The sequence below is a fragment of the Ornithorhynchus anatinus genome, chromosome 13, assembly GCF_004115215.2.
Source record: "Ornithorhynchus anatinus isolate Pmale09 chromosome 13, mOrnAna1.pri.v4, whole genome shotgun sequence".
Taxonomy (NCBI): Eukaryota; Metazoa; Chordata; class Mammalia; order Monotremata; family Ornithorhynchidae; genus Ornithorhynchus; species Ornithorhynchus anatinus.
Genome location: NC_041740.1, coordinates 39604343 through 39628937, shown reverse-complemented (window position 1 = coordinate 39628937; position 24595 = coordinate 39604343). Strand labels below are relative to the sequence as shown.

General features: G+C 62.7%; 1 protein-coding gene across 4 annotated transcripts; it reads right to left on the bottom strand.

Moving 5' to 3' along the window:
- Positions 1-737: 737 nt before the first annotated feature.
- Positions 738-22775, bottom strand: TMEM87A (transmembrane protein 87A). 4 transcript variants are annotated; one of them, XM_029078221.2, is made up of 20 exons: positions 22591-22775; positions 18462-18522; positions 17806-17897; positions 16739-16855; positions 15805-15858; positions 15662-15718; positions 14033-14153; positions 12514-12575; positions 12055-12238; positions 11409-11508; positions 11007-11100; positions 9604-9675; positions 7596-7704; positions 7237-7295; positions 6970-7073; positions 5658-5731; positions 4674-4735; positions 2972-3024; positions 2419-2449; positions 738-2009 (listed from the first exon to the last, which is right to left on the bottom strand). In XM_029078221.2, exons 1-20 carry the CDS (start codon positions 22768-22770, stop codon positions 1968-1970), a joined length of 1728 nt encoding a protein of 575 aa, XP_028934054.1. In that variant the 5' UTR covers positions 22771-22775; the 3' UTR covers positions 738-1967. The 4 variants fall into 4 exon arrangements, with proteins under 4 accessions (XP_028934054.1, XP_028934055.1, XP_028934052.1 ...); XM_029078222.2 differs by lacking the exon at positions 9604-9675 and adding an exon at positions 8548-8616 and having other exon boundaries at positions 22591-22774; XM_029078219.1 differs by having other exon boundaries at positions 2972-3027; positions 22591-22773.
- Positions 22776-24595: the final 1820 nt, after the last annotated feature.

The following is a 24595-nucleotide window of genomic DNA, read 5'->3' as shown; positions in this document are numbered from 1 at the left end:
GAAGTGACTCGCCCGCAGTCACAGAGCAGACAAGTGGCAGTTCCCTCATCTGGAAAACGGGGCTGAAGACCGTGAGCCTCACGCGGGGCAACCTGATCTCCGTATCCCCCCAGCGCTTGGAGCGGTGCTCGGCCCACAGTGAGCGCTTAGATACCGACATTGTTAAGAGGGTGCGGAGGGGTTGGAAGGTTCCCGGTGGGTTCTCGGGGGATGTCACACGATTGGAGGCAACCGACGGGCAGGGGCTGGTCTTCTAACCCGCTCTCTTCCTTCGACGGTATTTGAGGAGCACTTATGGTGTGCAGAGCACCGTCCTAAGCACTTGGGAGATTCCGAAATAGCGACGAGGGCCTCTCTCCTCAACCGTCAGATGGGGATTCGATCCCCGTTCTCCCTCCTACCGGGACCGTGAGCCCCACGCGGGGCAGGGATCGGGTCCGACCTGATCGACTTGTATCTAAGCCCAGCGCTTAGAACAACGTTTGGACACATACTAAGGGCTTAACTACCATAATAAATCCGGGCAGGCGACCGATCCCACCCAGTCTCCTGGAAACGGGGGCCGCCAGCTTAGAGACTCCACCGGCTCCGGCCAAAAAGCGCCCCAGACCTCAGGCCGGAGAGCTAGTTCAGCCCCAGGGGCGGAAGTGAGGGATGTCCCGAGACGCAGGGAAGAACGGGAACTGGGGAATAACCCGGGTCCCGGACGACGTCTGAAAAGAAACCACCACCACGACGACAAAAAAATCACCATTTACCTGTTAGCCTTTTTTTTTTTTTTTACATTAAAAATATGCCGAGAACGTCGTATTCGGAACAGAAGACCGCAACCTGGGAGGGCAGAAGCAGTGAAAACAAACACGGGAAAGGAGGAAGAAAGAAAAATAATAAAGGCACCGCTGGGCAGCAATTCCCTGGGATGCCTCCGATCTTCGAGAAGCAAATCGGAAAGGAGACGACGAGCCGCCGGCCCCCGGCCCCTACCGCTCCGGGAGGATGCCGGGAAGGAGCGGGAGGGCCCGGTTTTCTCCGCGGGTCTGCTGCCCTACCCCGAAGCCGCCGGCCCCTCCGGCGGAAGACCGGGCCTGGACTCTCCGACTGGGGGCCTCGACCCCCAAACTCCCCTCCGACACCCTCTCGACCCCCGGGATCGGCGAGGCGGGGGGGGGGTCCATCTCCAGTCGCCGCCCGGCCCGCCGCCCCCGAAGGGTTGAGCTGACATTCCCCCCTCTCTAAATTGCATCTGAAATAGAAGCCCCCTGTAAGATACACCGTTTTTGTAAACAAAATTGCACTTTTTTTTTTTTTTTTTTTTTTTAGAATCTGAATCACAGTCACCTCTTCCCAACTCCCTCTCCTTTCGGTACCTTAATTCCGGGGGTACCTTCCGAGTCGGGCGGGGAGAAGGGGGCTTCTGGGCCGGAACGGCCCCTTCCCCTCACAGTAGCGAAACACATTGCGTAGCCTCCCCCCGCCCGAGGACGGGAGAGATCATTAACGCCTTCCTCCCCGACACCCTCCCTATCCCAAAATAATAAATAAATAAAATAAAATCACAGACCACCTTCCGCACGCCCCCGCCGGTCCCGCCTGGAGGCCGTGGCCGACCCAACGGCCGGGGGTGGGGATTAAATATCTCAGTGGGACGGATCAGGTGGCTGAGAACGTCGCGAGGGGGTTTGAGGACTACACGTGGAGACCGGGCCGGCATCGGAGCCAGGGTGCCGGGGGGGGGGGGGGAGGGGAGGGGCAGATGGGGATCGTTTGGGAAAATTCGAGGATCGTCCTGGGGCCGGGTCCCCCCCGGGGCCGGGAGGGGACCGGTACCGCTCTCCGGCGCTAAGGCGTTGACGGCCAAGGAAGAGATGGGGGCTCACGTCGTCGCCCGGGGTCGGGGGCGGCGGCCGCGCCCCGACGCGTTCCCCCGCCGGACGCTAGTGCACTCGGTTGTGAGAAGTCTCCCGCCGTCACTCCATCTTGGATCTCTCAAAGTGGGTGATCATCCGCTCCTAGGGGGCAAGGCTGGCTCGCGTTCGGGGGCCCGGACTCGGGCACCCATCGCTTTCGCGGCCTCTCCAGGAGGCCGCAGCTCCGCGGCTCAACGTGGTCGGGCGGCCGAAGAGGGGAGGACCCGGGCGGGCCTGCGGTCACCCCTCCACTTCTCCCCCCTCCGCTGACGGCTCTCTCACGAGGCCGCGGCTCCCTCCGGGAAGAACCGAATTCTCCTCGGAGGCCGAGCGGGCCGGAGGGACGAGGACAGGGACGGACGGGCGTTCCCCGACGCCGCCCCTCCCGTAAGGCCCGTCTCCGGTCCCCCCGCCCGCGACTTGACGGGGTCGGTCCGGCCCTCCGGGCTCCCCCGGGACCCTCCCGCCGCCCCGACACCCCCCCCGTCCGTGCCCAACGCTCCTGACCGACCTCGTCGGAGTCCAGCAGGGCCGGGAGCGCCCTAGGGAGGGAAGAAACATCACGGGGGTTAGAGGCGGCAAACCCGCCAAGCTTTACCGCCCGGGTCGCGCTCGGCCCACCCGGCTCGGCCCAGGGCGGCCAGAATGGGTCGAAGACAGAATGGCGGCTCTACGTCCTTCTTGAGAGGGGACCCGTTCCGGAAGCCCGAGGCCGCCTGCCAGGGTCCGGCCGGGCGGCGGATGCCGAGGGGGATCCCTCGGCCGGCCGTTCCCGGTGAGAACTCCCTTCGAGGATTCGGCCGACCCCTCCCGGGTCTCTCCCGTAGCTCCCTCCTGGCCGCCTCGGCCCACGGTCTCGACCCTCCCTGCCGGGGAGCGGTGTCACCTCCTCCTCGGAACGCTGTCATTCGGGTCCTCCGGCCACTCCCGGGGCCCTCTCCCCTCTCTGGATCACCACCGCCCCATCCCCTTCATTCTGGAGGGGCGGAGGGGCTGTGCCTTCCGCCACCCCCCCCCCCCCCGCGAGGCGGCCGCGGCCCCGGCCCCGCCGTTCGGGTACTCACACGTCTGTCACCGAAGAGGGGACGTTCTCCTCCACCCACTTCAAGTCGTCTTCCTGCTGGAGACGGGCAAGTGGGAGACGTCAGCAGGGGGAAGGGCGGCGGGGGACGGAGGGGCCGTGACGAGAGGTGAGGGTCTCCGCCGAGACCCGGGGGGGGGGGGGGGACCCGGCCCAGCTCCTGAGAAGCAGCGGGGCTCAGTGGAAAGAGCCCGGGCTTGGGAGTCGGAGGTCACGGGTTCGGTTCCCGACCCTGCCACTTGGCAGCTGTGTGACCGTGGGCGAGTCACTTCGCTTCTCTGGGCCTCGGTGACCTCATCTGGCAAATGGGGATTAACTGTGAGCCCCACGTGGGACCACCCGATGACCCTGTATCTCCCCTTGCGCTTAGAACAGTGCTCTGCACATAGTGAGCGCTTAACAGACACCAACATTGTTACTATTATCATCTTCTGAGCAGTCTGGCAGGCCCGGAGAGAGGTCTCAGAAAGGGACGCCGGATTCCGAGACTTTTTTTTTTTTTACGAAATGGTATTTGCTAAAGGTGCTTACTGTATGTCAGATGCTGTTCTAAATGCTGTGGTCGGTACGAATTAATTAGACCACTCACGGTCCCTAAGCCCCCAGCAGAGTACTCACAGTCTAATCGTCCGGGAGAATGGTTATCCTCCCTTTACAGCTGAGGAGACCTACGCGCAGAGAAGTGAAATATCTTGCCCCAGGTCCCACGGCAGGCAAGAGGCGGGGCTGGGATTAGAACCCAGGTCCCCGACATGCTCTGCCAACCTCCTTACTTACGCATTTATTTTTTAATTCTGTCTGTTTAGCGCCGAGTCAGAGGACCTGGGTCCCAATCCCAGCCCCGCCATTTGTCTACTATGTGACTTTGGGCCGGTCACTTCGCTTCTCTGTGCCTCAGTTCCCTCATCTGTAAAACGGGGATTAAGACTGTGAGCCCCACGGGGGACCAACTGATGACCCTGTATCCCCCCCGCCCCCCCCCCAGCGCTTAGAGCAGTGCTTGGCACATAGCAAGCGCTTAACAAATACCACCGTTACTATTATTATATGTGTCTGGCACATAGTAAGTGCTTAATACAGATCATAAGGGATTTATTCATTCATTCACTCACTCAATAGTATTTAGTGAGCGCTTACTACGTGCAGGGCACCGTACTTCACTCCTTCATTCTTTCGATAGTATTTATTGAGCGCTTACTATGTGCAGGGCACTGTACTAAGCGCTCGGAACGTTCAATCTGGCAACAGACAGAGACAATCCCCGCCCTTACTGAGCACTTACTGTGTGCAGAGCACTCTACTAAGCACTTGGGCAAGTATTATAAGCCGGACCTGGCAGAGGAGACCCCAGACCACAAAAAGTTTACAGTCTACGGGTGGAGAGAGACATTTAAACAAATTACAGAGGGGGGAAATAGTAGAGAATAGGGATATGGGAAGCTCACTGTGGGCGGGGAACCCATCCGCTGAGTCTGTCGAGTTACACTCTCCGACACGGTGAGCGCTCGAGAAATACCACCGATCGACTGCGATCTTCCTTAAGTGCCGCGGGGCCGGGGTGACCGTCGAAGCGCTTTGAGGGGTTCACAGAGAGACTGACGATTGGGCTTTTGGGGGGGGGGGGGGAGCCAGGGCAGAAGAGGGAGGCGGTGGGAGGAGAGAGGAAAAAGAGTCATCGTACTCACAGCTTTGTTGGCTTTGCTATTTCCGTTTGGCTCCTGTTTCGTGCTTCTCATTTTCATCCCTTCTGCAGAAGGGAGACAGTCGGGTCAAGCGGGACGGTCGGCTCGGCCCAAGGGAGGAGCGGTCGGGGCGGGGAAACGCCCAAGGGTCCAGAATTCCCAGTCGGTGGCCGGACGTGGTGGAAGGGCAGGGGGCAGCCCCCTCCCTCCTCCATCACGGGCGTCCTGCCTCGCCCCTCCGAAGAGGTCTCTCAGTCATTTAATCCCTCCGGGCCTCAGTTTCCCCATCAGTAAAACGGGGAGAAGCCACTCGCTCTCTTAGGTGATAAGCTCGGGAGAAGCAGCGAGAACGGAGCCCGGGCCTGGGAGTTGGAAGGACCTGGGTTCTCATCCCGGCCCGGCCGGTCGCTTCGGTTCTCTGGGCCTCAGTTCCCTCGTCTGTACAATGGGGATTAGGACTGTGAGCCCGGCGTGGGACTCTCGACACAGTCCATTATCTTCTAAACCCCGGCACGGAGTAAGCGCTTAAATACCGTTAAAAAAAAAATCAAACATATAAAATAAAAGGTAAAGTACGTGTCCGACCAGATGATTTGCATCAGCCTTAGAGCTGAGCGCCTAGGTCCGTGATCGGTAAAAAACATTATTAGTGTTACAAAAGCCGCATGGCCTAGTGGAAAGAGCCCGGGGCCTGGGAGTCAGAGGTCGTGGGTTCTAATCCCGGCTCCGCCACCTGTCTGCTGTGTGACCTCGGGCAGGTCATTTCGCTTCTCTGGGCCTCAGCTGCCGCAACTGTAAAACGGGGATTCAATCCCTGTTCTCCCTCCCACTTAAGACCGTGAGCCCCAGGAGAGCCAGGGACTCTGTTCGACCGTTTAACCTGTACCCGCCCCAGTGCTTAGAATAGAGTCTGACGTGGGTGACACGGTTAACAAACGCCATGAAAAAAGTAAAATAAAATAACCTAAGGGTGGATTCTGTACCTACCAAAGCTTTCTTTGAGCATGGGCTCCTTCTGTTCATCTTCCTCCTCTTCTTCTGACAGTGGGGAGAAAGCAAATCTGTGGGCCAGGAGGGCCGGAGAGAAAAGGAGAGACTTGGAGTTGAAATCACCACGGGGGAAAACGACAGTGGTGACGTCCCGGGGGGACGTTTCGGAGCAGGGAGGCGAGGCCCCGCCGGTCCCCGCCCCCCGCTCCCTCAGCACCCCCTCGACGCTCTCGACCGAGCATCCCGGCAGACGACGACGACTCTCCCCCGCCTCAAAGCCTTCTTGAAGGCGCATCTCCTCCGAAAGACCTTCCTTAAGCCCTCATTTCTTTTCCCGCTCCCTTCTGCGTCTCCCCTGAATTTAGATTTGCTCCCTTGATGCCCCCCTACCTCAGCCCCGCGGCACTTATTCGTACTAATGTCTGTCTCCCTCTTCAGACCGTAAACTCGGCCGTGGGCAGGGAACCTATCTGTGGACTCCGTTGTATTACACTCTCCCAAGTGCTCAGTACGGTGCCCTGCACACGGTAAGCTCTCAGTCAACGACCGATTAATTGAAGGGAGGTCCGTCCTCGGAAGAGACGGCGTGGCGGGGAGGGGCTGACGCAGGCCCCGGTCGGTTCGGAGGCAGCGTGGCCCGGGGGGTCTTGAGACCCGGGTTCAGAAGTCGCCTCTAACCTGCTGCGTGAGGGCGGGCGAGTCATCTACCCTGTCTGAGCTGCATTTTCCTCTCATCCGCAAAATGGGAATCAGACACCCCCTCCTCCCTCCCCTTTAAGACAGCGCGCCCCGAGGGAGGCGGGCACCGCATCCGATCCGATGAACTCCCGTCGCCCCCGAGGCTTAGGGCGGAGCTTGCCAAGTTAGTCCTTAGTGTCGGGATACCTAATATAAACAGGGTGTCCGATGCAAGCCGCGTGACGGGTCACGTAAATTCTCTGCACCCCGACTCCCTCAACTGAGAACCGGCGATCCTACTTAGATTGTGAGCTCCATGCGGGACGGGGCCTACGCCCAGCCTGATAACTTGTACCTATCCCCGAGTGAGGAACAGTAATGGAAACACAGTAAGGGCTTAAATATCGTTAAAAGAAAAAAATTCCACCCTCCCTCCGTCCAGGCAGAAACCCGCTAGGGAGAGCCCTTCTCGCCCCCCGCAGAGACGGGCACGGGGTCCCTCGGGACATACGGCCCCTCTCGCCCCTCCGGAGACGGGCGCGGGGATGGCCCGGTGTCCCTCGGAGCACGGGGAACCGTCACCCAGCCTGCCACCGCGCCGAGCCCGGAGATGGAGAGGAGAGGCGGGCACCTTTGGTTGTTTGCCGACGGCCTCCACAGAACCATGATGACGAAGAGGATCGTGGAGAACAGCAATCTCCAGATGGCATCGTCCACCCACAGCTCCTGCCAGTCCTGCCACGGGGAGAGGCCAGTCAGCGGGGCCGGGGTCGGGGGACGGCCGTCCCCTCCACCTCCCCGCTCCGGCCGCCTTCGCGGAACCCTCCCCGATGCCCTCTGGGTCGCCCTGGCGCCCGGGAGACGGCCCTCGCGGGGGAGCGCCCTCCCCGCCGCTCACCGACTGACAGTCCACCAGCCGGAACTTCACGGTGGTCCAGATGATGAACACGATCGACGCTGTGGGCGACGGACCCGGTCACGAGAGGCTCAGTCCCGGGGCCCCGCCTACGCGCCCCAGGAGAGCCGCCGGCGACGACGCCCCGCCCCGCCCCGCCATCCCCCGGGGCGGGCAGGAGGGCTCCCGGTCGTCGACGTGCCCCCGGGGACCGGGTCGACGGCGCCCATCCCGCCGGCTCTGCCCCCGCGGAACCTCGCCCTCCCATCACCAGGCGGCGGGGGGAGCCGCCGGAACCCTCCCGGCCGGCTCCGCCCCCCCCCCCCCCGCCCCGGGGACGGCCGACGGGGACGACGTCTCACCGGCCACGGCCAGGATGAGGGTGTTGGTGAAGTGCCGGTAGAGGGACAGCTTCACCACGTTCCTCCGCAGCTTCAGCAGCTTCATCGTCTGGGTCAGGCTGATGAAGATGTGTTGGCGAGTCAAGGAAGTCGGAGTGGTGGGCGGGGGGAGGCCAGATCGACGGCCCCGGGGGCGGGGCGAGGCGGGGCGGCGGCCCTCGCCCCCCACCCTCCCCAAACGGCTCTCCAAGGAACCGCGCGCACGCAACACGGGCCGGCCAGGAGGCCGGCCCCGGCTCAGCCACCCTCCGCGGGGGCGGGAGGGGCGCCGGACGTGCCCTCCCGGCACCGAGGCGGACCGGCGGACGCCCCCGGCCCGCGCTTCCCGTTCCGGGACCCCCGTTCCCTTTCCGGGAGAGGCGGGGAGACAGGAGGCTCCCGGGGATCCGAGCCAAATCCGGTCCGGCCAGGTTGGCCGGCCCCGGGGCGGAGACTTGTCTCCCGGCGACTGGACCGAGATTCATCTCGGGAGGTCCGCCCGCTCGACTCCCGTCCGGGCACCAGCCCGTACCCCCCGTTCTGGGGGGGGGGGGGGGGGTCAAGCCTCGCGGCCGATCCCAGCCGAAGCCCCTCAGGCCCGGCCGCGCGTCATCATCAGCGGATCCGAAAACGGCACAGCCAGGCGCCCGGACCTCTCGAGGTGACGGCCCCACAGCCGCCCGGTTGGCCCGGTCCGAGAAACCCCGGCCTCCGGCCCGCTCCTCTGCCTCCCGGGGAAACCGAGGAACACCCCGGGGGCCCCTCCTCCCCCTTCGCCCCGCGGTGACCGGCGCCCGGGGGCCCTGAGCTGAGGGTGGGTTAAAGGGCCCCCTCGGGCCCGGAGACCCGAAGTACCGTCCCGCCCCCGTTCGGGGTGGGAGGCGGGGGGCCCCCGCGAGAGCCCGTCGTCGCCCCACAGGTAAGAGAAGGATATCCACCAGCACAGGGCGGTATCTAGGAAAGCCAAGGGAATGAAAGCCAAGGAAGCAAGATCTGACTGGGCCTGCAGACAAAGAGAAAGACGCGGTGAGAAAGCGCGGGGAGGGAAGAGAAGAGGAGGGCGTGAAGGGGGAGCACCGGCAGGGCCCGGGGAAAGCGGCTAGACCACAGCTCTGAAAGGCACGGTGTTCCGCGCCGAGTAAGCGCTCGATAAATACGACCGTCTGAACCCCGCGGACCGGAAAACGAGCCACCGGGGCGGACCCAGGGGGAGGGACCGGGGGGGGGGGGTCTGCCCTCACCGCCCCCCCCCCCACATATGTAATCACAGTGATGCTATTTTTTAGGCGCTTACTACGTGCCGGGCTCTGTACCAGGCGCCGGGGTAGATCCAAGGTAATTGTTCTCGTCCGTCCGTCTCCCCCGATCAGACCGTAAGCCCGTCAAACGGCAGGGACCGTCTCTATCTGTTGCCGACCTGTTCGTTCCAAGCGCTCGGTACAGTGCTCTGCACGTAGTAAGCGCTCCATAAATACTACTGAATGAACGAATAACTGGGTCGGACGCAGTCCCAGCCCCGCGTAGGGCTCACGGTCCGAGCCCCCATTTCGCCGATCAGGTCGCTGAGGCACAGAGAAGTGATCGGCCCAAGGTAAACGGCGGAGCGGGATCCCCCCCGCCCCGATTCCCAGGCCCGCGCGCTATCCGCTAGGCCGCGCGGCTGCTCGCTACGCACACATACACGACGCACACGCCCCCCCGAAGCGTTTCTCCAGCCATCCCCGGCTAAGATGGCAGCACTCGTCGGCGGCCCCAGTTCCCGCTGGCACCCGGCCACCCCGACCCCCTCGCCGCCAGCCCCCGGGAGGAGGCAGGTGCGGCTGGCTTCTCCGCGGGCGACGACCGGCGGCGCTTCCCGTGCCCGCTTCCCGTCGGGACGCCCGCCTACCCAGCCGGACGAGGCGGAGGGGACCAGGCTGGCCTCGGGGCTCGGCCCCGGGGCTCCTGACCGGACGCTCCCCCTCCCCGCGGCCCGGCCCGGAAAGGATATCCATAAAATGACGCAGGAGTCGATGGCAGACAGGGCCAGGTTGGCCATCAGGACCAGGGGCCCATAGAAAGACTGGAGCGGGAGAGGCGGAGAGAAGACAAAAACCGGAGGCAGACGGGGTTAGCACTTCCCAAGACCCTCGGGGACCGATGAGATGCGGGGGAATTTTCTTTTTATGGTACTTTTTTAAAAAAAAATGGTATTTGTTAAGCGCTCACTGCATCGCCAGTCACCGTACTGAGCGCCGGGGTGGATATAAGCAAACGGGGCAGGACGCAGTCCCTGTCCCACGTGGGGCTCACCGTCTCCAGCCCCGTTTGACAGACGAGGGAACTGAGGCACGGAGAAGTGCCCCGCCCAAGGCCACCCGGCAGACGAGTCGGGGAGCCGGGATCAGAACCCATGATCTTCCGACTCCCGGGCCCGCGCTCTCTATCCGCTACGGTACTCCGCGTGTTGGGCGCCTACTGCGCGTCAAACGCCGTTCCTAGCGCCGGCGCAGACGTGAGTTGAACGTGTCAGACCCAGTCCCCGCCCGACACGGGGCTCCCGGTCCAGGTAAGGAGGGAGGAGGGGGATTTCGTCCCTACTTTTCATCTGAGGAAACCGAGGCGCAGAGAAGCGACTCGCCCGGCGTCACCCGGCGAAGTGGCAGAGCTGGGATCAGAACCCGGGTGCTCTGACTCCCCGGCCCGGGCTCTTTCCACTAGGCCAGGCTGTGGGAGATCCATCAATCGATAGTATTTACCGAGCGCTCGGTGTGTGCGGGAGCCCGTACTGAGCGCTCGGGAGGGATCGACGGAATCGGACGCATTCCCTGCCCTGGAGGAGTTGACAACCCAGTGGAATCCAGGGAAAGAGAACGTCTTCCGACAAGGCCGCCGGAAAGAGCCCGGGCCTGGGAGTCCGAGGACCCGGGTTCCGATCCCGGCTCCGCCAACCTGTCGGGCAAGTGACTTCGACTTCTCCGTGCCTCGGTTACCCCGCCTGCAAAACGGGAGGCTTAATCAGCCGCAACACTGACGGCCGGCTCCGAAGCTGGGGAGCCGGTCGATCGGAGAGGCTCCGCTAGCCGGCGAAGGGTGAGTTGGGCCACGTTCCCCCTCGGGGTGAGAGGCGATCCCCGGGGGAGGGCGACGCAGACCGTCTCGATTCTTTGTGGGGAGGGGGGCAGGGGATCTTGTCCCACCCGCCCCAACGGGGTGACGCCCCGAATGCAAGAATCTTCTTCTGGAGGAGGAGGAGGAGGAGGAAGAGGAGAAGGACCGGATCGGTCTCTCTGCCTAGGGGGAGAGGGGAGGGAGCGCAGCTGGGGCAAAAACAGACCCCCTCCCGGGAGCCTCTTCCGGCTCTGCCCTCCCCGCCGCCCCCCGGTCTCCCCCGCGAGCCCCCGCTGGGCTCACCCCGGTGACGCGGAGGACGCCCTCCATGCCGGAGAAGAGCAGGTACAAGGCTCCCGCCACCACCACCTTGTGGAGCGTCACGCCCAGCCGCGGCCTGGAAGGAAGAGGACCGCGAGGGCCGGGTGGCTCCCCTCTATCGGGGCGGCCGGCCCCCCCTCCCCGGCCCCGGGCCGCGCGCGCGCTACCCGTCAGCCTCTGCCCGGAGCCGCGGGGCCGCCTACTCCCGTCCGGGTCCGCCCGGGGGGCTGCCGGCCCCCTGCCCCCGTCGCCGGCTCCGGGAGGGACCGCCCCCCCCCCCCCCCAACCCACGAGGACCCTCGCCTCGCCAGGCTCGAGGGGCCTCGCCCCACAGCGGCCCTTCAAGCCAAGGCCCCGCCCCCCCCGGGTCGGCAGCCTACTCACTTGACGATCCCGTAGCCCAGGCTGACGATGATGACCAGGGTCCGGGCTAGCGAACGCTTCACGGCGGACAGCAGTTCGGCCAGGATCACGGCGCCCCGGACTGCGAGGGCGACGCGCGGGGGGAGGCCGGTCAGGAGCCACGGGGAGACGGCCCACCTCCGCGCCCCAGGCCGGACCCCGGCCCGACCCGCTCGGACGGGACTCTTTTTTATTTTCAAGTGGTGTCCGTTAAGCCAGACGCCGTACTCAGCGCTGGGGTAGATACAGGGTCGTCGGGTTGGACGCGTTCCGCGTCCCACGCGGGGCTCACGCTCTTAATCCCGCTCTTACAGAGGAGGGAACCGAGGCCCAAGGGAGGTGACTCGTCCGAGGTCCCACAGCAGACGAGTGGCGGAGCTGGGATTGGAACTGGGTCTATCCACTAGGCCAGCCCGCTCCCCTACAACTTTTCTCCCCGTCCGAAAGCTCGTGGACCTCTCAGGAGTCTCCCGCTTCTTCAAGTCCCCCTGCCCGGGCCAGCGCCTGCTTCTCCACAGCGGCCCTGGAAAACCCCACCCTCCGGCCGGGCCCCGGGCATCCGCGGCTCCCCCCGGCACGATTCCGCCGCCCGGACCACGGTCCCCCGGCCTCCCCGCCGCCCACCTACCCGATTCTCCTTTGTAGCGGATGTTCTGGAACTCGGCGTAGAAGACGGCCTTCTCCAGCATCCCCAGGAAGATGACGGCGCCGATCCAGAACTGGATCCTCAGGAGATCTCGCCAGTAGCAGGCCGACCAGGCCAGCCACAGGACCCCGAACAGGACGTACACGATGCACATCACCATGAAGAACTGGCACCGGGCGGGCCGGGAGAGAAACAGGAGCCCCGCGCCTCCGCTCTCACAACCCGTCCCGGCCTCCAGAGTCCGCCCCGCGAATCGGTTGCGACCGGCCCCGGCCGGGATGACCCCTCCCCGCCCGCGGGAGACCCAACGGCTTCCGGATTCTCTACCCGCCTCTTCCTTTCTTGGGGACGGGCCCCGGGAGGCTTCCCCGTTTTGGGGGGGGGGGGGGGGGGGGCGCCCGCGGAGCGAGGGAGTGAGCGGAGGAGGGGGCTTTCACTCACGATCATGAGGGGGTAGTCCGCGAGGGAGAGGTACTCGTAGGGACCCTTCACTTCCACGGTCACTGCCAAAACACAGAGGCGGCGATGGACCGGTCTGGCCGAGGAGTCAGAAAAGTCAACCGAAACTGGCCGACTCCAGTTACCTGGTCCGGTGGGCCGACGCTCACTCCGGTGCCCGGCACGTACGGGGCACTTGAAAACCATTATCGTTATAATAATGCGGCACCCCTGACCTTCGGGGCTTTACGACCGCAGTCGGGCAGTGAATCGTATTTATTGAACACCAACTGTGTCCCGAGCATCGTACTAAGCGGCCGGGAGAGGACAGCAGAACAACCCAACGGCCCCATTCCCCGCCCACAGAAAACCAGCCGGGCACCGATGCGGACGGGTGCGCTCGACTGTCCTGATCTCGATCACCCTACTGAGAAATATTCTCGTGTCTGTCGTCCCCCTCGTTAGACGGCGAGCTGGGCGGGGAACGTTTTGGACTTCCCTGGTTCTGAATATAGCTCACTGTAAACGTAATAATAACTGTGGGGCTCGTTAAGCGCTTACTCTGCGCCGTGCACCGTACTAAGAGGCGGGGTAGATGGGGAGGTGATCGGATCCCCCGTGGGGCTCCCGGTCTAAGCGGGAGGGAGAACGGGAGCTGAATCCCCGTTCCGCGGGTGAGGGGACGGCGGCCCGGAAAGGCAGAGCGACCGGCCCGAGGTCACGCGGCAGACGAGCGGCGGAGCCGGGATGAGAACCCGGGTCCTCTGACTCCCAGACCCGGGCTCCATCCGCTAGACCACGCTGTAGATTAGACCGTGAGCCCGACACCGGGCGGGGACGGTCTCTCCCTGTTGCCGAATCGTCCGTTCCAAGCGCGTAGTGCAGCGCTCTGCACGTAGTAAGCGCTCGGTAAATACTATCGAATGAACGAATGCTGTCCTCAGTACTGATCAAGTGCCCCATCCCGAGAGGGTGCAAGATGTCCGGCCCTGTCGGGGGGAGAGGGAGGGCGGCGCGACGGCTCGGGGCACCAAGGCTTCTGAGAGTTGTAGCGGGATGCTCGTCGTAGAGAGCGTTCGCCTCCGCCTACCCAACCACCAGCCCTGAGACGGGGTCACGGGAACGGCAGAAACGAGAGCCAAAAAGCAAATCGTTCGCAGAGGCCATCCCCGCCCAGGCCGCTCTCCAGACGAGGCGTGGCGCCTGGGGCTTCCCGGCGAGGCCGGCGAAGGCCGGCAGGCGCTTTCCCCCCCGGACACCGGCCCGTCAGCTCTTCGGGCCGACTCCCAGACGGCCCCGCTGGCGCCGAACAGCCACGGCGGGCGCCCGAGCCGATGAGACGGCGCCCCGGGGGACGCCCCGTCTCAGGAGGGCGGGGGCGCTGCCGCCTGGCGGCCCGGGTGCCCGCCCCGGGCACCCCGGGGAACCCGCGACTCCCCCGCCACCCGCTCTCGACCCACCCCACCCGCCCCCCCCCCCGGCCCGCCGCCCGGACGGCGGGCGGAGAGGGAGACGGACATACTGGTGATAGGCCCCTCGGAGGTCAACGCGGGATCTCTGCCGGGCTCCTTGGGGGAGATCCCGACTTGCACGATGAAGATGTACGGCCCGTCTCTCCACGTCCGGACCACGGCGTTCATTCCCTGCGGAGCGGAAGACCCGGGGTCCCGTGAGGGGCGATGCGCCCGAGACCCCGGACCCCGGCTGTGCCCAGGACGCGGCGCCCGTCCCTCTGCCATTCCCTGCCCCTCTAGACTGCGAGCTGGCGGCGGGCGGGGAACGTGTCCGTTTATATCGTTGTACCCTCCCGAGCGCTTAGGACCGTGCTCTGCGCCAAGTAAGTGCTCAGTGAATACAACGGACTGACCGCCGCGGTCTGGCCCGCCTCGCCCTGTTCGAAAACGTCCCCCGCGACGCCCACGGAGGAACGCCTGGCTAGTCAAACTCCCTCTCGGCCCCCGGGAAGCTCGACGCGGGCGGGGAACGTATCTCCCGACGCCGTTACGTCGTTCTCTCCCACGTGCCGGGCACGGTGCTCTGAGCGCAGTAAATGTTCAGTAGATCCCATTCATTTTTTCTTTTCTCAATGGCATTTAAGTGCTCGCTATGTGCCCGGCACGTACTAAGCACTGGGGTAGACGCATCTTAATCGGGCCAGACACGGTCCACGTCCCACAAGGGGCTCACGGTCTCGGTGCCCCGTTTCTAGATGAGGAAACCGACACCCAGAGAAGTGAAGGGACCCGCCCACCGTCGCACAGCAGACAGGCGGCGGACCCGGAAGCAGCTCCCGGGTCTCCCGACTCCCAGGTCTGGGCTCTGGCCACTACACCGCGCTGTTTCTCTTGGTCGACCGAGCCGGGGGAGGGGGGGGAGCCGCAGAGAAGGCCCTCCGGCAACCCGGTCGGCAACCCGGTGGCCATCCGCGGCCCGACCGGGCCCTCGCCCCGCCTACGGGTCAGAGGGGCCTCCGCCAAAGGGGCCGCCCTCCCGGCCGGGGGCAGGGCGCTTCGGAACCGAGCCGATTCATCGGTCCAGCGACGGTATTTACTGAGCACTTACTGCGTGTACTAAGCGCCTCTGGGAGAGTACAACTCTGCCCTCGAGGAGCTTACAGTTTAGAGAAGCAGCAGGGCTTAATAACGATAACGTTGGTATTTAAGCGCTCACTATGCGCAAAGCACTGTTCTAAGCGCCGGGGTAGATACAGGGTAATCGGGATGTCCCACGTGAGGCTCACAGTTAATCCCTACTTTACAGATGAGGGAACTGAGGCCCAGAGAAGTGAAGTGACTCGCCCACGGCCACCCGGCTGGCAAGGGGCGGTGCCAGAACTGGAACCCATGCCCTCGGACTCCCAAGCCCGGGCTCTTTCCACTGAGCCACGCTGCTTCTTTGTCGCTTCCCTTCCTCTGGGCCTCGGTTCCCTCGCCTGTCAAAGGGGGACCGAGACTGGGAAACTCAGGTGGGACGGGATCCGCGTCCAACCCGACCGGCTCGAATCCGCCCCGGCGCTCGGTACGGCGCTCGGCACACGGTAGGCGCGTAACAGATACTGCAGCCGTTACTCAGGGGGGAGGAACGTAGCGCTGGCTGAAAACGCCCAGGTGTCCCTCCCCCGCCACCCACCCTAGGGCCTCAGGGGACCTACCAGCTTCTCCCCTCCCGCCGTCTGGTTCATCCCGTCCTCTTCCTTCTCCTTCAGGCTCTGGGGTACAAAGCAGACGACCCGTTAGCCGACCGGGGCCGGCTGCCCATTCTCAGAGACCCGCGCCGCCGGGGAAAGGACGCTACCTCTGCTTTCTCTCCCGACAGGGCCGCTGGGTGGACGAGCTCCTGCTTGAAAACCTTTCGGGAAACAAAGAGGGCCAATGGTTAGCGAGGGAAGCCAGGACCGTCCCCCCCCCCCCGGTGAGACCCCCCCGCCTCACCCCCGGGGGAGCCCAGAGCAGCAGCAGAAACGGGAGCTGTGGCCACCCTCCGCAGTCCCGCATTAAATACGGACCCTCGGTTAGACCCCCGGATCGAGAAGGACCCCCCCGCCCCCGAGGGGCAGAGAGGCCCCCCGGCTCCCTGAAGCGGTAAGCCTCAGCTTATTTTTTATTTTAAATGGTTAAAAACCATGGGATTAAGCGCTTAATACGTGCCAGGGACCGTACTAAGCGCTGGGGTACATACAGCTAATCGGGTTGGACACGGTCCCGCGTGGGGTTCACAGTCCCGCATCCCCATTTTACAGAGGAGGGGACACGGGAGCGGAGAAGCGACGCGACTCGCCCACGGTCACGCAGCCGATAAGCGGCCGGGCCGGGGATTAGAACCCAGGTCCCTCTGCCTCCGGGGCCCGGGCTCTATCGGTTTCCGCAGTTGCGTTTCCCTCCTGAGCCGGCGGGCTTCGGGGGGGGCGGGGGGGGCGAGGGTCTCGCTGCTCCGGGACAACTCCCAGCCCAATCCCAGCCCTCCGAGGAGGGGGAGCTATTCAAGTGCAGGGCGCGATGGGCTGAGCCTGAATTTAGGGCTCCGGCTTTGCTACCGGGCTTCGTTTCGGATGAGCCGGGCGGCAGGGACGCGGCCAGCCCCACGGCAGTCGGCCCGGGGGCGGGACGGGGCGGCGGGCGGGGCGGGCGGGAGGGAGGACGGCCGACGTGGGGACGACGTGGGCCGGTGGCACGGGCGGCCCCGCGGCGGGCCGACCGAGCGGGCGGGCGGCCCGCGTCTCGGCCCCCACCTGGGGCTTGAAGAGCTCGCTGCAGTTGGGGAAGAAGAGGGGGGCGGCGGCGTAGGAGCCGGACCAGCCCTGGTGCTCCTCCTTCGTGTTCAGAAAGTAGTTTTCTGCCTGTTCGTCCTGCGGGGGGGGGGGACAGCGGGACGGGGGGGTGAGGGGGGACGCCGACCGACCCAGGGCGCCGAAACCCAAACCCCTTCCGCGAGATGCCCGGGTCCTTCTCGGGGAGCGGGAGGAGTGACCCGGCACGGGCAGCGGCCCGAGGGCAGCCCCTCCCGCCCCGGACCAAACGATGAAACGGACGCAGCGAAGGCGATCGGTCCCTCTTGGGGGACGACGGGGAGGAGAGGCCTTGGGGATCCAGGCCCACGACGAAGGGGCGGAGAAAGGGGAGCGCGAACCCCCGCCTGCACCCGCCTTCCCTCCCTTCGGCCTCGGCTCCCCCGCCCCCGCCCGGTGCGGGCCGGGGGTCACGGGGCATCAGCGTCGGGAAGCGGGGGCCTCACGGCAGCTGTCACCTGGGGATGGCAAATGGCAGGGGCCCCCCCCGATCTCCGTCGGTTAATCCGTCGGTCGGATTTATCGAGCGCCGACTGCGCGCGGAGCGCTGTCCCACGCGCTTGGGAGGGGGCGATATAAGACACGCTCCCCGCCCGCGGCAAGCTTACGGTCTAAGGGAGTGGCGAGGGAAAGGCGACCCCGCAGACGATGTCCCGCTTCCTCCCCCGGCTCCCCCGACCCAGCTCTCCCCCCAACCCAGACCCCACTGCCTCGGGGCTACGGGCTGGACCTCTGGACCGTAAGCTCGTTGTGGGCAGATGTCCCCGTTTACTGTTGCGTTGTACTCTCCCAAGTGCTCAGGGCAGCGCTTTGCAGGCAGCCGGCGCTCAACAGATACGACCGACGGAATGAACGAACCGCTACGGGCAGCCCGGCCGTCGCGGGGAGCGGAGGGCCCAAGAGAAGCCCGCGGGCCCCTCCGTTTCCGGACTCCCACGGGCCACCTCTCCCTCCGCCGGCGGCCCCTCGGGCCTGGACTGGGGGGGACAGGCGCCGCCGCCGGTCCTCACCCCAAAATTGAAGACTTCATTGTAGCAGTCAGAGTACCGCAGGTACCAGGAGACGTTGAAACTCCACGAAGGGTCGCAGGTCTCTCCTTCAACTTGAAGAAAGACAGAGACGAAACAGAGAAAGAAGAGTTTAGGTAACGAATTGCCCCTGGCGCTTTAGCCCCACGGCGGCCAGTGGCGGGAATCCCTTTACGTCTCGCCCACCCCTTTAGAAAGGCGGGCCCGGTCTCGCCCCCGACCGCTTCAAACGCGTCCCGAGAATCGGGAGCCGCTCCCCGGACCGGGGTCGGTGGTTCCGGAGTGATCCTTGGGGGCGGGGGAGAAGCCACCGGGCCCGGGAGTCTCCGGCCCACGGCTTTAATGACACCTGCCCCTCCCCTTCTCGGGGCGGAGGCGCACAGAATGGGCGAAGGCATCTTCTGAAGAGCTCCGGCCTCCAAAATAAACGCGTGGAACCGGCCCCGTTGGGTGACGGGGGCGGTTCTCGGGGGCCAAACCCACCCCCGCTGAGACTCCCGGGCCGCCCCCCACGTGGGAACCACAGAAATGGAAAGTCTTCCCAGAGGCGGGAGACACCAGGGAAGCCAAGTGGAAACGGAGCGGACCACACGGACCCCTTCCCCGCCTCGCCCCCCCCGAGCCCCGGAAACACTCACACTTCAGGTAGATCGTGCTGTTGCGGAAGAGGATCTTTCCAAAATTAAAAAACTTCTTGGCCTGAAAGGAGAACGGCGGAAAGAAGGTCAGTCGATCGAGTTTATTGAGCGCTTACTGGGCGGATCGCTGTAGTCCGTGCTTGGGAGAGTAAAATATAACAATCGACAGACTCATTCCCTGCTTGGGACATAGCTTGGGGCCTTTGGAAAACTTAGCGGGCTTTGTCAAGGCTGGGTAGCCCGGCCCAACAAACTCCAGTCCATCAGTCGGTCAATGATACCCGAGCCCTTACTACGAGCGGAGCGCTTCACTAAGGCTTGAAACTCCCTACCTTCATTCCGCTCATTTAACACGGAAGACCGTCATTCGGTCCTCCCCGCTTAAAACAAAAAGACTACCCGGATCCAATCTTCGGGCCCTCGGATCAGTTTGATCGATGGGTCGACGGCTTGTTTTTGTTTTTTTTACGGACCGCTGGGTGCGGACCACTTCGGCCCCCAGAGGAGAGGACAACGGGAGGGTGTCGTACGGGTCACGTTCGCTGGAACGGGAAATGAAAACCCTAAATCACCACGGGCGGCTAATCTGGACGCGGCAGCGGGGCCCTGTGGAAAAGAGCACGGGTCCGAGAGTCGGGCAGGAGAGTGGCGTCCCGGCGCGGCCCCTTGCTTGCTGCGGGACCTTGGCGCTCGGTTTCCTCATCTGTGTGACGGGGACAAAATACCTGTTCTCTCTCCCCTTTAATAATAATAATCGCAGTATCCATTAAGCCCTTATTACGTGCCAGGCACCGCTCTAATGCTGGGGTAGACACAAAATGATCAGCTCGGACACAGTCCCCGTCTCACGTGGGGCTCCCGGTCTCAATCCCCATTTTACAGATGAGGGAACTGAGGCCCAGAGGAATGAAGCGACTTGACCGAGGTCACCCGGCAGACAAGTGGTGGAACCGGAATTAGAACCCGGATCCTCCTGACCTCCAGGCCCGGGCTCTAGCCACGATGCTTCCTATTTGTGAGGGCGTGGTAAATACCGCCACGGTCAGGCGGTCTGCTTCTAAACCGTGAGCCCGTTGTTGAGTAGCGTTGTCCGTCTGTTGCCAGACTGTACTTTCCGAGTGCTTGGCGGAGTGCTCTGCACACAGTAAGCGCTCAGTAAATACGACCGAATGAATGAAGCCCTTTTCAGCAGAGTCCCTGGCCCCGGACCACCATTTCCCAGAAGCGGGTGGGCGGAGACGGAGGAGGAGGTTTGCCCGTCACCATCTTGTGACAGGTTTCTCAATTCTTCACCCCCGGGGGGGGGGGGAATCTGTCATATCCCAAATTAGCCACCGTTGATCGCTTAGAGTTTTCATTTCCCGGTCTGGTGAACGTGAACCGTGTCACGGCTGTCCTCTCTCAAGGGCTCCGAGGTTCACTCGTTCATTTACTCGATCGTATCTCCTGAGGACTTACTGCGTGCAGAGCACCGCATTAAGCGCTTGGGAGAGTACAGCAGAATAAGAGACAGACACGTTCCCTGCCCACGACGAGCTTAGGGTCTACAGGGGGGAGAGAGACATTAATATAAATAAATCAGAAACAGAACGAAAGGGCCGTGGGGCTGGAAGGGGGTGACGAATAAAGGGAGCGGGTCAGGGTGACGCAGAGGGGAGTGGGAGAAGAGAGGAAAGGAGGGTTTAGTCCGGGAGGGCATCCCGGAGGAGATGGGCCTTCGATAAGTGTGAGAGGCGGTCCGTAAAAACCCATCGCACGGAGGCAGGGGCCCGAAAGTCGGACCTGGACGGGATCTTTTTTTTTTTTTTTTAAAGCGGGAAGGAGAGAGAAGCAGAAGGGTGCCAGCTTTCTAACCCCTTCAAATGGGCACACGCGACTCTCCGCCGCAGTGCTGAGGTGCCACAGTCCACTCTCCGCTAACCAAAACCTTCGGGAGGCTAAATATTTACTGACAAATCGGACCATACGTCATCGCGGAGGCGGCGGGGCTCAGCGGATTGAGCGGGGACCCGGGCGGCAGAAGAACCTGGGTTCTGATCCCGGGCCCGCCGCATGTCACATGTGTGACCTTGGGCAAGTCACTTGGCTTCTCTGGCCCTCAGTTACCTCATCTGGAAAACGGGGACAGGAGTGAGAGCCCCACGTGGGACGGGGATCGCGTCCCACCTGATCGGCTTCTATCTACCTCGGCGCTTACGACGGTGCCCGGCGCACAGTAAGCCCTTAACGAGCATCGTAATTATTATTATTATTATTATTAAAATCCACCACCCCTTCCTCCTCTCCATCTCAGCGCCGGGCTCGGCCCAACGGCTCAGCCCGAGCGAGGAGTCCGAGGGGTTTCCATTTCGCCAGCGCTTTTGCAACGTCTCCTCTCCGCACACATTTCCCGTTTCCTGTTGGCTCATCTCCCGCCCCGACACCTGCTGCCGCCCGCGCGTTGGGGAAGAACAGCCGCTGAGCGGCTTATTCCGACCTGCCCTGAAAGACGGAAGGCGGATGGGTCCGGAGGCGGCCGAGGCAGGGGCCCGGACTCCGACCCGCGGCCCGACGGCTCCCGGCCACTGAATTTCAAAGCAGTGGAAACCCAGAGGGGAGACCGGCCGGCCGCCGGGGTTTTCGGTTCCCTTGCGGTATTTATTAAGCGCCTCTTTACGCGCCGAGGATCCTGTCCCCCGGAGGAGCTCCCCACAACAGCTCTTCCCTCCCATTTCGGCGTGGCTCAGTGGAAGGAGCCCGGGCTTTGGAGTCAGAGGTCACGGGTTCGAAACCCGGGCTCGGCCACTTGTCAGCTGGGTGACTTTGGGCGAGTCGCTTCACTTCTCGGCGCCTCAGTGACCTCATCTGGAAAATGGGGGTGAAGACCGGGAGCCCCACGTGGGGCAACCTGATTCCCCCGTGTCTACCCCAGCGCTTAGAACGGTGCTCGGCGCCTAGTAAGCGCTTAACGGACACTGACGTTATCATTTCAGAGGAGGAAACGGGCGAGCCCCACGTGGGACGGGGACGGCGTCCCACCCGACCGGTTTATATCTAAACTGTGCTAAATGATATAAGCGCTTAAGAAACACCACCTTGAACACGCTGCCTAAGCGACCTGTCCTGGGGTGGGGATTCGAATCCCGGCTCCGCCGCTTAGCAGCTGTGGGCCTTTGGGCCAGTCACTTCTCCGGGCCTCGGTTCCCTCATCTGGAAAATGGGGGGTGAAGACTGTGAGCCCCACGTGGGACAACCTGATGACCCTGTATCCCCTCCCCCAGCGCTGAGAACAGTGCTTGGCACACAGTAAGCGCTCAGCACATCCAACATTAACATTATCATCATCAAACCCCGTTTTCCAGATGAGGGAACTGAGGCTCAGAGAAGTGAAGTGACCGGCCCCAAGGCACCCAGCTAGTAATGATAATATTCATTCAATCGTATCTACTGAGCGCTTCCTAGGTGCAGAGCAATAATAATAATAATGTTGGTATTTGTTAAGCGCTTACTATGTGCAGAGCACTGTTCTAAGCGCTGGGGTAGATACCGGGTAATCGGGTTGTCCCACGTGAGGCTCGCAATTAATCCCCATTTTACAGACGAGGTAACTGAGGCCCAGAGAAGCGAAGCGACTCGCCCACCGCCACACAGCTGACAAGTGGCAGAGCAGGGATTCGAACTCATGGCCTCTGACTCCCAAGCCTAGGCTCTTTCCACTAAGCCACGAGACAGTGAGCACTGTACTAAGCGCTTGGAATGGCCCCAATCGGCAACAGATGGAGACAGTCCCTGCCCACTGACGGGCTCACAGTCTAACGTTGGTCTTGGTTAGGCTCTTACCGTGTGCCAAGCACTGTTCTAAGCGCTGGGGGAGATACGGGGGCACCAGGCTTCACCCCCATTTGGCAGAGGAGGCGACTGAGGCCCAGAGAAGTGAAGGGACCGGCCCAAAGTCCCCCAGCTGACAGGTGCGGGGATTAGAACCCGCGATCCGTGACTCGCCAGGCCGGGGTCCGGCCACTGCGCGGCGCTGTTTCTCCCGCCCGGCCGCCCCACGACGCTTCGCGGGTCGCCGCTGGACCCGCTGCGGCCACCGTAGCGCGCCCTCCCCTTCCCCCTCCCCCCCCGTCCGCCGCCCGCCGGGACTCACCGGCGGCACCGGGACGCGCCACCTGGAGCGCTCGGCGGAGGCGGCGGCGGCGGCGACGGGGCCCGGGCCGGGCCCGCGGAGGGGCAGGGGCGGCGGCGGCGGCAGGGCGCCCAGGACGAGGAGGGTGACGGCCGCCTGCCGCAGCCCCCGCCACGCACGCGCCGCCATCTTGCCGACCATAGAGTCGCGGGGGGGGAGGAGCGGCCTCCTCGCCCACTTCCGGTCCCCGCCGCGGACACTTCCGGTCCGCCTCCAGGGGGGCGGGGCTGCCCTGACAGACCCCACCTCATCCATTCATTCATTCATTCGCTCATTCATTCATTCACTCATTCACTCACTCACTCACTCATTCATTCACTCATTCACTCACTCATTCACTCACTCACTCATTCATTCACTCATTCATTCACTCATTCACTCACTCACTCATTCATTCACTCACTCATTCACTCACTCATTCATTCACTCATTCATTCACTCATTCATTCCGATTTACAGAGCGCTTACCCTGTGCACAGCACTGCCCTAAGCGCTTGGCATGGACAATGCAGAGAGAGACAGTCCCTGTCCCCACGACACGCTCGCGGTCTAAAAGGGGGAGAGCGGGACGACGCAATACCATCCAAATGAATGGAATCGTGGATATAGGCCCATCGTTAATAAAAGAATAATTATAATAATAATGATTGGGGTATTTGTTAAGCGCTCACTATGTCCCCAGCACTGTTCTAAGCGCTGGGGGCGATACAGGGTCATCAGGTCTTCCCACGTGGGGCTCCCAGGCTTCATCCCCATTTGACAGATGAGATCACTGAGGCCCAGAGAAGGGAAGTGACTTGCCCAAAGTCACCCAGCTGACAAGTGGCATAATACTAATAATTTTGGTGTTTGTTAAGCGCTTACTATGTGCAGAGCACTGTTCTAAGCGCTGGGGGAGACACGGGGTCATCAGGTGGTCCCACGTGGGGCTCACACTCTTCATCCCCGTTTTCCAGAGGAGGAACTGAGGCCCGGAGAAGTGACTGGCCCACAGTCACACAGCTGACAGGTGGTGGAGCCGGGATTAGAACCCAGGACCTCTGAATCCTAAACCCGGGTTCTCTCCACTGAGTCACACTGCTTCTCAAATATATATATACATAGATATATATATATATATACCCATATATATATATATACGCACACAAATATATATTCATTCATTCAATAGTATTTATTGAGCGCTTACTATGTGCAGAGCGCTGGACTAAGCACTTGAAATGGACAAATCAGCAATAGACAGAGACAGTCCCTGCCCATTGACGAGCTTACGGCCTAATCTATATATATATATATGTAAAATATATATATACATACTCTCTATATACATATATATATACACACATACTATATATACATACAGTATACACATATACTGTATATAATATATACAAGTAGACACAGTGCTGCGGGGAGGGGAAGGGGGAAGAGCAGAGGGAGGGAAGAGGGGGAATGGGGAGGGGAGGAGGGAAAGGGAGGACTGAGTCTGGGAAGGCCTCCTGGAGGAGGTGAGCTCTCAGTAGGGCTTTGAAGGGGGGGAAGAGAACTAATTTGGGGGAAGTGAGGAGGGAGGGCGTTCCGGGACAGCGGGAGGACATTCATTCATTCATTCCTTCACCGAATCATACTTTTTGAGCGCTTAGTAGGCGCACGGCACTATCCTAAAAGCACAGAGAAGCAGCACGGCTCGGTGGAAAGAGCCCGGGCCCGGCAGTCTGAACGTCCTGGGTTCCAATCTCCGCTCCGCCGCTTGTCGGCTGTGTGACTTGGGGTCAGTCGCTTCACTTCTCCGCGCCTCAGCGACCTCAATCGCCAAGTGGGGATGAAGCCTGCGGGCCCCCCCGTAGGACAACCTGATCACCTTGGAGCTTAGAACAGTGCTTGGCACCTAGTAAGCGCTTAACAAATACCTATAAGGGCGGCCCACGTAAGGGCCGGGGAGACTCGGTTCCGCGGTGGTTCGGGC